Below are 12,434 nucleotides of genomic sequence, written 5' to 3'. Positions count from 1 at the left end.
CTCTACACATTGGTGGAGTGTTCTAATAACCTCCACAGAGGAATATTTGTGCTTTTGACCTTGAATAGATATCCTTGTAAACTACCCCAGATTGGGAGTTAATCACTGGCTGAGAGTGGGGTCCAGTGTTACTGACTCTGGGTTCCAAAACAGAGATGGCCATTAGCAGTGCTCTGAAAAGGAGGCTTTCAGAGTAGTTGAAGTAACATCTTAGCAATTTAATGTTTCTGCCGGTGAGATTAACAGCTGAGCATCTCCTTTCGCACGCTGAGATGACAATTCTTTTTGCCCTTCACTTGCCTTTGATTTTTCTGCTCTGCATCGGGGCATCCTATTTTGGTTCTTTCTCATCCAGTGCTGCTACCTTCTTCTAATCCAGCCCTTGCCTCTTTTCCTAGAATCATGTTGTGATAGGCATTTTGATTGTAGTTTAGAACCTGTTTCGAGGAAAATCTTCAATAGCACGTAGAGGCTGGATTTCCAGTTTGTAAGCTTTGTAGTTAACCACAAATCTTGGTCAGGGCAAAAGATTTAAAAAAAAGCTTGACCGTCTTTATGAATGATACTGGTCCCGCCTCGATGAGAAATCACCATCTCTTTGGGGGCTGATAATTATAGGATAGTTCTCTTCAGCATTGTTGTACCATAAAGAAAGATATTGGATCCACCCCAAATGGCTCTTGATCTCATCCTTCTTCCTGTAATTGGGTGTGCCTTGCTCCTTAGCATGTGTGCTGTGAGATTTGGGCTATCGAGGCACCATTTAAGCATTTTGCCTTCTCGCCCACAGGTGATGCAGGTGCTGAATGCCGATGCCATTGTTGTGAAGCTGAACTCCGGGGACTACAAGACCATCCACTTGTCCAGCATCCGACCACCGAGGCTGGAGGGGGAGAATACACAGGTGAGATGAGAAAAGCAGCAAAGCCTCTTTTCCAAAACCAAAGGGGAGGAGATGGAGAATTAGTTAGATGTGGTCCATGTGTGGGAGAATGCTAACGGACGAGTGGTGTAAATCACCAAAGTATTATTTCCTAGCGTTTGCAGCCGAGCTGCTATTGGGCAGGTCTCAATTTCTCCTGAACCACACTCACTACTCTCTTTCATTTTTTTTTTTTTTTTTTTTTTTTTTTTGGTACGCGGGCCCGTCACTGTTGTGGCGTCTCCCGTTGCGGAGCACAGGCTCCGGACGCTCAGGCTCAGCGGCCATGGCTCACGGGCCCAGCCGCTCCGCGGCATGTGGGATCTTCCCGGACCGGGTCACGAACCCGTGTCCCCTGCACCGGCAGGCGGACTCTCAACCACTGCGCCACCAGGGAAGCCCTCTCCTTCATTTTTGATGGGCCCTGTTGGCATTCCTCCCTAAGGGACTTGAGGAGTTAGGGTTGGTATATGTTAGGTGGTAAATGAGTCTCGTTTATTAACGAGATCTTATTATCTGAGGATAAGGGGAGGAAAAGATCTATGTCTCACATGCATGATAGTAAGGCTTGTTCTGCTGGTCATTTTGTTTTGATCTGTATGTTTTTGCTCTAGGAAGAAATGAATCTTGGTATATATGTGTTATCTGGGGCCACCTACTCATCTTTTCCAAGTGGTAACTAGAATTATTAGCTGTACTGTGTCTTGCTGTTTGTTGGATCTTTTGGCAGCAAGGGTGCTTGCCTAGCCAATGTGTATGATTTTGGTATGTCAACTTGGAGAAATTATGTTTAGGCTGAAAACTGCAGGCAGTTTTGTTTTAAATTCTGTCGTCATTTTCTTTCCATTATTACGTTATAAGAGTTTGGGGAAAGGGATTGTGGTTGAAACTTCTTTGTTTGTCTGGCTGTCTTGTTTTTACAGACATCTTTTTAGCCCCTGTTTATGCCTTCTGATAACTGTCGATTGGTTATAGAACTGGGTCCTCGGTGAGAGCCGGTGCCACAGGCAAATTGAACAGCGTGGTTGAAGTTAGTGCTGTGTGGCTTTTTAACGTATCCCTTTTATAGCTCTAGAGACGTGAAATTTGCTTTTCTGATGTTTTGCACGTCTTGGTGCATTTACGAGTTGAAATGCAGGCCCTGTTTTCATTTGTGTGAGAGTTTGGAGACAGCCCATAAGAGTCAAATGAAAATATTGTGATCGTCTTTTGAGTCAGATCATGCATAAGAAACCCATACAGGATGGGTTCTTTGAATGTCTGGCCAATCAGTTCATCTCTACCCCCAACCCCCCAGCCTTTTTTTCCCACAGAGGAGGCAATTTAATGCAGCAGACAGGATTGTGGTAAGGTTGAGAATGTAAATGCACAAAAGCCTAGAAATGCCAAAACAAGGTTCTCTCAGTAACTGTTGCTCTGCCTCATTGCACAGAGTAAATACACACGTCCAGTTTTGTCAGTGCTGGGAGTAGTCCACAGTTCTGCCTCTGTGCCATGCAGTTGGCATTAAGGTTCCCACAGCAACCACAACTTTGGAATTCTTGAACATTAATTTTTGTGCCTGCATCATCAGCCAAAGCATTATGTTAAAGGAGACTCAGTAGCTGAATTTTAAGCAGTTTTTGGGGGCGTGGGGGAGTTATAGCTTAGGTCTGACGATAGCAAGTTTTCTGGAGTAAGAACTAAACTACCACTGAGAAGTTTTCGTTTTTCTCGGATCCTTTGGAACTCCTCAGGGGGTAATGGATGGGTTTCCCTTAGCCTAATGGATGACAGAAAGTTGTTGGAATACATTTCCCAGTTTAGGCAGGGTCATGTTTATAGAATTTCTTGTTCTTTACCAAGGTAGGTTATCTCTTATTTTATTTGTTAGACTTCTGTTCACTCCTGAGATCTTACTCCATTTTAAGAAAGTTCTAAGTGAATCTTAGCTCTAAGAGTCAACATATGGCTTTTGAGTGAAATGAAGAATGATTTCCCTTATTTGTTCATGAAATTCCTTTGGGAGATTTTACTGAGGGTCACATAAGAAATTAATATAATACACTTTGAGTACAGTGGTGGTGGGTGCTGTGAAGAGCCCTGCTGTGGTGGGTGCTTGGGAAGTCTTCCCAGGAGCAGCTCATATACCTCTCGAGTGTTCACGGACGAGAAGTGAGCAGATGAGAGAAAGGGCACTCTAGACCCAGCACTGTCCAAAAGACACATAATGCAAGCCCCAAATGTGAGCTCTGTGTGTTATTTAAAATTGTCTAGTAGCTATGTTTTAAAGAACATTAATTTTAATGCAGTTTATTTGACTTACTATATCCAAAACAGTATCATTTCAACATTTAATGAATGTAAAAAATTCATGAGGTATTTTACTTTTATTTTCCCTGTGTCTTGGAAATCGGATGTATGTTTTATACTCGGATCTCAGTTCACCCTAGCATATTTCTAGGGCTCAGTAACCACAGGTGTGTAGTGGCTACTGTAATGGACAGCACAGGTTTAGGAATTCAAATGAATAGGTTCATTGTCATTGATAAATACTTACTGGGAACCCACTTTGTACCAGATGCTATGCTGGGGTTGCAGTGGGGAATAAACCCTCATGGAACTACTCTCATGGAACTTTAAAATCTAGCAGGGGAAATTCGCAAGTAATCACGTTTATGTCTTGTGTTACGAGAGGAAAGGTTAGTGTTTATAAGAATGCATAATCTGGGAAGGCTTCTTTGAGGAAGTGACTTTTAAGGCCTGAAGGCTGATTAGGAGTAAGCTAGGTAAAAAATGAGGAGAAGACAATTTCTGACCAAGACAGCAGCAAAATGACAAGAACCGGGTGAGTTTGGGAATAGGGAGTGGATGGCCTCTGTGGATGGTTGCATGAGTGGTGTGATGCCTGTGTGGTCCGAAATATGGGCAGGGCCAGATCATGCATGTCCTGTGAATATTCCCGGATACTCATGATGAGAGAGAGTGTGGGGCATGTGATGAACTGTGAGTGATTTTGTATGACTGGAATAGAGGATACTTAATGCCGGGGGGTAGTAAGAAATGAGTCTGGGAGTTAGGCAGAGGCCACGTGTTGAAAACATGTCTGCCTTGCCTTGTAGGCTTTTGTCTTAAGCGATTTTAAGGGATGGCACCTTTTCACCTTTTGGGTTTGAGTGTGCTTGTGCTGGTGGCTTTCATTTATGAAACATGAAAGTACTTTGCGTCTATAAAAGAAGATCATGCTAGATGAAAACTGATCTGTAGCGAGGGGTTCTGGTTTTGTTTTTGGTAAAGCTCACCTGGGGGTGAAAGGTATGAGGAAGGAGAGGCTGTAGATGTGGCTCCAGTAGCCTCTAACGCTGGAGGAGTCTTTCTACTTGAAGAGTTCTCCCCGGAACCCTCACAATGAGTGGAGATTCTGCTCTCTGCTTATCTTAAAGAGATTTACAGTATGGGTGTAGGAATAGAAATCACCCTGAGATCCCAGTGAGGCTGTAACTATACGTGTGTAATGACTAGGCAAGCAGGAGTCCCCTTGGAGTCTTTGGTTTCCCTAGTGTTCTTTACTGTATACCAACAGTTCCTATACTACAAGGGGAGTCCAGTCAAGTACTCGAGGCATGGATGTCGGGACCTCTGTTAGGCCACATTGCATCCTTGTGCAGGTTAGAGAAGGGTGACCCTTCCTTCAGGCAGCCTCACGTCAGGGCACATGGCTTGGCAAGTAGAGTGGAGGCTGAATTTTAGCTCTCACTCTCCCTCGGTCCGCTTGGCCAGGTGCCCTCGTGCACGGCACAATGTGTACAAGACGATGCAGCTGTCCTAGATAGAACAGGGCTGATGGACTCTCCAAAGAAGATGTCTGAGGGTATGTTTTGGGAACTGGGGAATGGTCTCGTACTTACAGAAACAAAGGATGCTTGACAATTGTTTGGAGATGACCGAGGGACCGTGGAGGGTGCTGAATGAAACCCTCAGGAGATTGCCTTCTCTCGAATGTGGGGACATTTGGCGGGAGGGGGTGTCAGTGGCTTTGAAATGGAGAAAAAGTAACTTGGCAGCTTATGGTATTGGAGCTCATTCTACACACAAGGACAGAGTGGGATAAGGTGCAGATTAAGGAACTGGAGGAGGAGATGCAGAGGGTAAGTCCTTGCATGAGCTTCCTCAGGGCTGTGCAGGCAGGTGGTGTGCAGAGACTCCTGCTGTGCGTGGGCCTGCCTGCAAGCTCCCAGATGATGACCCAGTGGGGCTTGCCCTTCAGGGAAGAACGGGGAGACTCTTTTAATGTTTATCTTCCCCCTATCCTAAAAATTAACGTGACATCAGCTAATACAGATCTTCTGAGACACCTCTATATATTGTGGGGATAGTAGGGCAAATTGGATTTTCCTTTTTTAAAATACAGAGACAAATTCATTTCTATTAAATTATACATGAAGGCAAGGAGGTTTTGCCCAAGACTAACTGTGTACTTCCATTCCCCCCTTTTGGTTACTTTCTAATTGCAGCCAGAGGAAGGGCTCTGGACAAAACTGCATGATCAAAGAACTGTTTGCATTCTAGGCAGCTCTTTTCCGGTAGCACCCGGAAATTCATGGGTTAGCCACGGCTCCCAGATTTTGGTTAGAGCGTGATTTGTTGCTGGAACATGTGACAGAGTTAAAAGCTATAGTGTGTCGTATTTCCCTCAGAAGGAGTACAGTTGGATGTCTGATGCTGTTGATTCTTTTTCTGTGGCACCAAGCTTTGGGATTATTAGGGTGAATCCAGTGTCATCTCTTTGGAGATGTAGCTCCTTCAGGCTGAGATCCATTTTGGACACTGGTATGTGGTGCTCCTGTGACCCAAACATGTATCAGGGTTTCTCTAAAGCTGTAGTGTGTGTTCTCTACTTGTTTGCCACAAAGATACAAGTGCTAAATCTTGGAAAGGCTATGGGTTTTCTGAGCTGCTGCCTGAAAGGAGATAACACAATGTGCATCTCAGGACTTCCTAGAGAGCTTTTGGCTTTGATCTGAAACTGGAAAACCTAGTTCTCTATTGCCCAGGGCTGCTGCGGGCTTTGTATTACACTTGGAGTGTTAATGACAAAGGAAATACAACCCCTGGGCATTTGATGAAGGGGCTGACTTATTTCCCCATGAAGTGGGATCTTGCAGTGCTATTGTAGTGAGCAAAGACAGCACACACACACACACACACACACACACACACACACACACACTGTAGTGGGCAAAGACCACACACACACACACACACACACACACACACACACGCACCCGGGAAGTGTGGAAACCCTTCCCCTCATCTCTCATCTGTGGTTTCGTGCTTTCACCTTGTACTGGTTTCCATCACCCTGTCTTTCAGTCTCCTCCCTGTGAACTTACCCACCATATAAATGTTCTTTCACAGCACGGCCTCTAAATATTCACACCCGGCCACTGTAGAATCAATTTTGTTAAAGCTGCAGTCTGCCTAATCTCCCAGAGTCCTTGCTGCCTGTTTGGGAGGTTTGTTTCCCAGGCCTGAGCCCACTGAGTCTCCTCTTTAGGCAGGTGATAGGAGACAGAGCTGCAGGTAGGCACATTATTAGTGATACCTCGCAATGCTTAAGGGTTTTTTCTCAGAGTCAGGGTGGTTTCAGGTACTAATGTCACCATTTGTTGTGCAGGACCCCAGGGTGCTTTGCCATTTAGACACGATTGAAGGTGGTTCTCAACCTATTTCCTCCAGGTTAGATTTCTGAAAGCACGATGAGTGGTCCCTCTGGACCCTAGAGCAGAGGATGCTGCCAGCCGAGATGTGTAGCAACAGGAAGCTCTGGGGCTGCAGTCCCTAAGTGTAGCAGGGGCAAACCAGTAAACCCACTGACTGTGATCTTGCGTGTGTGACTGGGAAGCATAAGGCAAATAGCAGATTACAGAGGGACTCCAGCCTGGCATTGAGGACCATGGAGAAAAGCAGAAGCTCTCTGAAATGGACATAGCATTTCACCGGTTTCCAATGGAGAGATGTGGGGACTTGCACAGTGTGATCAAAGGACATAGAATATGTCAGAGCGCCAGCAGAGGCATTCTGTACCGGCTTCAGATTTGTTTGATCTGGGCGTTTTTGAGAAGAACACTTGAAACTTCTTTGTTAGAGGACTGAAAAAATTACTGTTAGGAGACGATGGCTTGGTCTTAGCTCATCTATTTAAGACTCCAGGATGTATATATCCAGTCATTTTTTAAAGATTAATTCCTGTTGTTCAGCTGGAGTGGTCACCAGAGTCAAGACATTTCATATCTGGGTGGATCTTGTTTCCTAAAATGTATGTTCCACCGCTCTTTATAAGTGAATTATAACCTGGAGAAGACAGCAATTGCCTATCTATTTCCCTTTGGTTTACTTTTTCCTCTCTATTACAAATTATATTTTCTTTTGTGTCCTTTAGCTAATACATCCCCTTTCCCATGATCTTGCCTCTCCCCTACAAATAATTTTTGTGGGAGTTTAGCAGTCTCCTGGTGGGTCTTGCTGGGTAAGCCTTTCCCAAACCTTGTGCATTTATGTCTTTCAATCCATCTCTCTCTCTCTCTTTCTTCTCCGTTCATTTAATCATCACTGTTACCAGTTCTGTATTTTCAGTTTATCTAAATCTTCCCAGTGCTGCTGTGTTCATATCTCTTGTCTCTGTTTCAGTCCTGTGAGCTGCGGTAAGTTTCTTTTGTTTCCAGAGTTGACAGCCCCATCATATTTACTGTCCTGTGACCATTTAACATCGCTGCTGTGCTGAGGTAACCCTCTTTCTTGCCTTGGTTCTCAAAAGCCTCTTTAGGCCAGGGATTTCCATACCCAGTCCTTTCCTTCTCTGTATCATCCTGTTCTGTCTGTTGATGTCCAGGCCTGCTTTCCACCGTGAAGCCTAAACTCCCCTGACGGCAGGAATGGTATGTTTTTCTCCGCTTCCTCTCTCCCCTCTTTTTCCGAAGCTTGCAGAGTGCCGTGGCTACCGTAGGCATTTAATAAATGTTTAAATCGACGTTATCTGCTGAGGCTGAAGACCTAATCCATACATTATTTTTGAGCGACATTATTTTTAGCACTCCTAGTCCATCGCTAATATCCATGACTGCTTCTGCTAGCCATTGCAACTTGAGCCAGTGTATTGGTGTGGAAAGGCCCCAGGAGTGAGTTTTTGCAGTTGGGTTTTTTCCTACTTCCTAATTGGATTGCTTGTTTTGATGGTCAGTTCACACATGGCTTGGTTTTCTGTAGGCACTTCCTCTTCCCCACTCCTGGTTTCAATCTAGTTGCCGCCATTGGGGTGATGAGCCCTGCCTCTCCCTGAGCACTGGTTTTCCTCCTAATGGTATTCCAGTAGCCTGGGGCAGATTGGGTTCAGTCCACCAGAGGGGTTAATTTCAGGATTTTAAGTGCTTCCGCAGGTTGGTCCCCAACTGACTTTCTTTTAACACCTCTACTCTTACTCAGGCTTTCCCAAATTATCCCTCTTTCATAGATAGCAGTTCAGATGTCTTGATTCATTGGAGTTTTTAGGTGCGCTTTTCCCCCTGAGGGCTATCTTTTTTTTTTTTCAAACTCTTGTTGACCTTGTTGGTTGTCAGATTATTTCTTTGCTTGGAAAAAAATTTTAAGTCAATTAGAGAAGCTTTCCCTTCATCTTTCTCTCTTTATTTATGAGATAACTGATTGCAGAGCTACCTACACTGTGTTTAGATAAATTACTTTTTTTTTTTTTGGCATAACATTTATATGCAAGGCAAGTTTAGTGCAGTCATCCAGTGCCTTGCACTTCTGCAGGCCAGGGTTGTAGGTTTCATTCCTTGGTGGACTGAGTAGCTTTGTACTGGGAAAATTTTGTTCCGTTCAAAACCCAAACGTTTCAGTTCCTCATGTGTTATAGGTGCTGTGGACCTGGGAAATTATTTTTATTAGTAAGATGCTTATCATCTTAGAAATTGAGTCTCAGATTCTGACCAGTTTGTGCACGGTGTGGTCACCAGGTAGACTTTAGACTGGGTGGTAGATTGTGGATGAAGCATTATCAGGTCATGTCACTGCTATGGAAAAGGCTTTTCAGAACTGAGACTAGAAGCGGAAGCTGAAGGACACAGACGGTTGCTTTTTTTTCCTCCTGCAACTGACAGGCCTATAGCTTAGGCATATTTCTAATGTCACTTTTCATTTCAGTCCGCCTTTGAAATCCTCGGCCGGTTTGTGAGTTGTTCACATTTTTATAGGGCTTCATCGCACCATCTCATGTGATCCGAGCCTGTTTTCGGCTGCGGATGCCTCTGCGTGGTTCAGGGTTGTGTTGGTGGCCACCTTGGCATATTGCTGTTTCACAGGAGGAGATCTGTTCGGTTTAGCCGTGAAGATATCATGGAGCCTTTGTGCTCCGTACCTTTTCACTTCTCTGCTAGAAGCCAGTGGATATAATCTCCTTCATCCTTGTCTCACTGTATTGGGCCCTTCGTAAGTCTGAGCAGAAGCTTCCCCTTTATGTGGGCATCTGCTTCGTCTCTGTGTTCAGACATCGGTACCAGAATCTGGTTCCTTCTGCTGTCCTGCGGATCCTGGGTAACCCACGTAAGGGATGCCTGTAGTTCCCGTAGTTTCTACTTTCTGCTTTAAAATGCCTTTTTCTCTCGCCCCCCCTTTCATACCCTGTATGATTTTTTGGGGGCGAGTAGATTTCGCATTTCTTCAGATCGGTTGCCAGCTCACTCCCTGGCCCATAGTTGATACTCACATGTTTGTTGTATAACATCTCGTTTGGTTCTTATCAGCTCTCACCTCATTGTTCATAATCTGGGAATGTGCGGAATGGACAGACTACACCTGACACTTGACCTTCTGAGTTTACTGCTCTATCTTTCCTGGGATGTTTTCCCCATCAGTACTAGGGAGGCTGGTAGAAAGGTTTGAGGGTTTTTTTTTTTTTTTTTTTTTTTTTTAATGTGCTATTGTCTTTTGTAAGGTGATCTGGAATTCAGAGAAAGCTGCATTCTTTCATACAGAACTGCCTTTAGCATCTGCTCATCCGGCTGGAGGGGCTTGTTTTAGAAAGCCTGCCCTGCAGAAGCTGTAGGTGGGTGTCTGCGGAGGGGCTGCTGGTGTGCCCCATGCCCAGGCTGGCTCCCTCAGGCTCTGGCTGGAGCAGGTCCCTACGGATGGGGGTGCAGACTGTACCACCCACCCTAGTCTCACTGGCCCCCCTTCCCCCTTTCCCTCTTAGTGCAGCTGCTGTGAGGGAGCGCACACACTGTGTTCTACATGGGAGGGCTGGCAGCCAGCTCCCCGTACTGGTTTTGGCCATTGGAACAGCCCGGATTATTAGGCCAGTTTGTACTTTAAGATGAGGGATACTTGACATCACTCAAAGCAGCTTATTTTATTTATTTCTTATTTCTTATAAAACGCAAAGAAGTTATCTCAGCCCTTTGCTCTTCCTTTCAGTGTGTGTTAAGCTACCAGCTCAGTGTTTTCTTCAGGAAAACATCCGGGTCCCTCCCTGCCCTTGGCCAGCCTCTGCCTCACCTTTGAAGATCCTCCGTGGTGCCCGCCTCCTCGCTCTTAGAGCCCTTTGGCTTCACCTCTTCTTCCCTCACCCCCTTCCAACCCTCTTCTCTGGGAGGAGTGATGGTTCTTTCAGTCTAGACGGTCCTGTTCTCATGCCGAGAAGTTACAGTTATTCTGGAGATGCATGGACTCCGTAATATCAATGTTACGGAAAATGTAAGCTTCTCAGTTGAGAATCCATAAGGCGGCTTCTGCTTGTAACACCATTTGGGCCCCTGGTTATTATTAGATATCCATAAAATCCCACAGTGGGAGAAGAGTCACTGGGGCTCTGTCTGAGAGAGATGTCTCCATTCGCAGAGATACAGATTAGCCCTAAGGTACCTGCGGTAGTAAATGGAACTTACAAACTGAAAATTCAGGGCAATAAAATCCTGCAGCCTTTCATCTCTCACCCTCATCATCCCACAAGAAGTGAATTCCCAGGGCAGAAGCTGATAGTGTTTAATATCTCGATCCTGAACTACAATTGAATGTGCTCAAGTGGGAGCATGCTCTCTCCTTGCTCCTGTGCCCATCCCCGAGTGGCTGCTCCGGAGACTTGTGGCCTGTTTCTTTGTGTCTCTACCCTCTTGCCCTCTCCCGACATCATCTCCCCCACCTCAGGGTCCTCAAAAGTTTTAATACAAGCTGGTGCCCTTTCTTTTGTTTGCTTTTGTGCTTTGACTTGGAAGTATTTCTGCAGTTATCTGAATGGTGAGAGTATGGATCTGTGCTCCTGCTACTCTAGTTTTCCTTTGGATTTTCTTTTTTTTTCTCTTTTTTCTGGATGTGGACCATTTTTAAAGTCTTTATTGAATTTGTTAGAATATTGCTTCTGTTTTATGGTTTTGGTTTTTTTGGCCCTGAGGCATGTGGGGTCTTAGCTCCCCAACCAGGGATCAAACCCGCACCCCCTGCATCAGGAGGTGGTCTGCCAGGGAAGTCCCTGGAGTTCTTTCAGTTACCCCTCCTATCCCTGCTGTGGTGCCTCCCATTCCCCCTACCACCCTCCCTCCCAGAGCGCAGAGAGGAAGTTTGTAAGCCTTGATTTGAATGATGACGTCACTCCAGGCACAGGCAATTTGGTCATCCTATTACTGTGTTCTCATGCCTTACAAAGGAGCTCCTGGTGCCCCCGGTATCCCCTTCGTCTTGAATGTTGCTCTGAAATTCTCTGGGCTGTGTTTTGGATGCTGCATGAGCCAGCCTGCAAATGAATGCTCATTTCACCTCTGCAGAGTTGAAGTTCACTGTCTCCCTTTGGCTGCCTTGCTTTGGGTTCAGCCAGAAGGAGCATCATCTTTAAACCTGAATTCACTACGTAAAACATGAACAACCAAACTGGCTTGCTCTGGTTTTCTTGGATAACTACATTTAAGCTGCTTATTAAATGTAATTTTAGATTCTAGAAAACTACATTGGCGTGGTTGAAGCCAGGCCAATATCCCTCTGCTCCAAGAATTTACATCATTTATGTCTTCATTGGTCAAGTCTCTAAATCTATAGCTGATAGATACTGATTTGAAGCAGGTGGCTGACCGATCGCAGTTGAATCTTTGCTTTTTAAATGAGGCTGTGCAGGGTGCTTGCGGCGGGGCAGAGTTTTTCCTTCTTCATGGCACTTGTTATAGAACAGTAAGGTACACTCGATTCAGCACATTTATGCTAGGCGTAGGGGCCACTGCAGTGGGGTTTTGCACGGAAGAGAGAGATTGGGCTCTGGATACCACAAGGAGGGTGGGAGTTTCTAATTAAGGAGCAGGGTGGGGTTTGGGGATGGTGGAGGATGAGAAACCCAATCAGATATCCAGTATGATCAGATATCAAAGGTGGGGAAATCTGGCTAAAATTGGATTCTTGCTAAAATGGACAATGCAGCAATGAACACAGTGCCCAAAAGGCAGGGTCTAGTTGAGAAGAGAGTTCAAAGGAAGCTGAATAGTGTTTGGTCAAGGAG

At 45.3% G+C, this 12,434-nt stretch overlaps 1 protein-coding gene across 1 annotated transcript in view; it reads left to right on the top strand.

Moving 5' to 3' along the window:
* SND1 (staphylococcal nuclease and tudor domain containing 1) overlaps positions 1-12,434 on the top strand; it is a 424,132-nt gene that overhangs the window by 73,532 nt on the left and 338,166 nt on the right. Inside the window, exon 10 of the mRNA XM_059074202.2 lies at positions 791-904. Within this exon, the coding sequence (XP_058930185.1) occupies positions 791-904 (114 nt within the window). The remainder of the gene's footprint in view (positions 1-790; positions 905-12,434) is intronic.

The sequence above is a fragment of the Kogia breviceps genome, chromosome 9, assembly GCF_026419965.1.
Source record: "Kogia breviceps isolate mKogBre1 chromosome 9, mKogBre1 haplotype 1, whole genome shotgun sequence".
Lineage (NCBI taxonomy): Eukaryota > Metazoa > Chordata > Mammalia > Artiodactyla > Physeteridae > Kogia > Kogia breviceps.
This window is presented reverse-complemented; position numbering and strand designations above follow the sequence as displayed.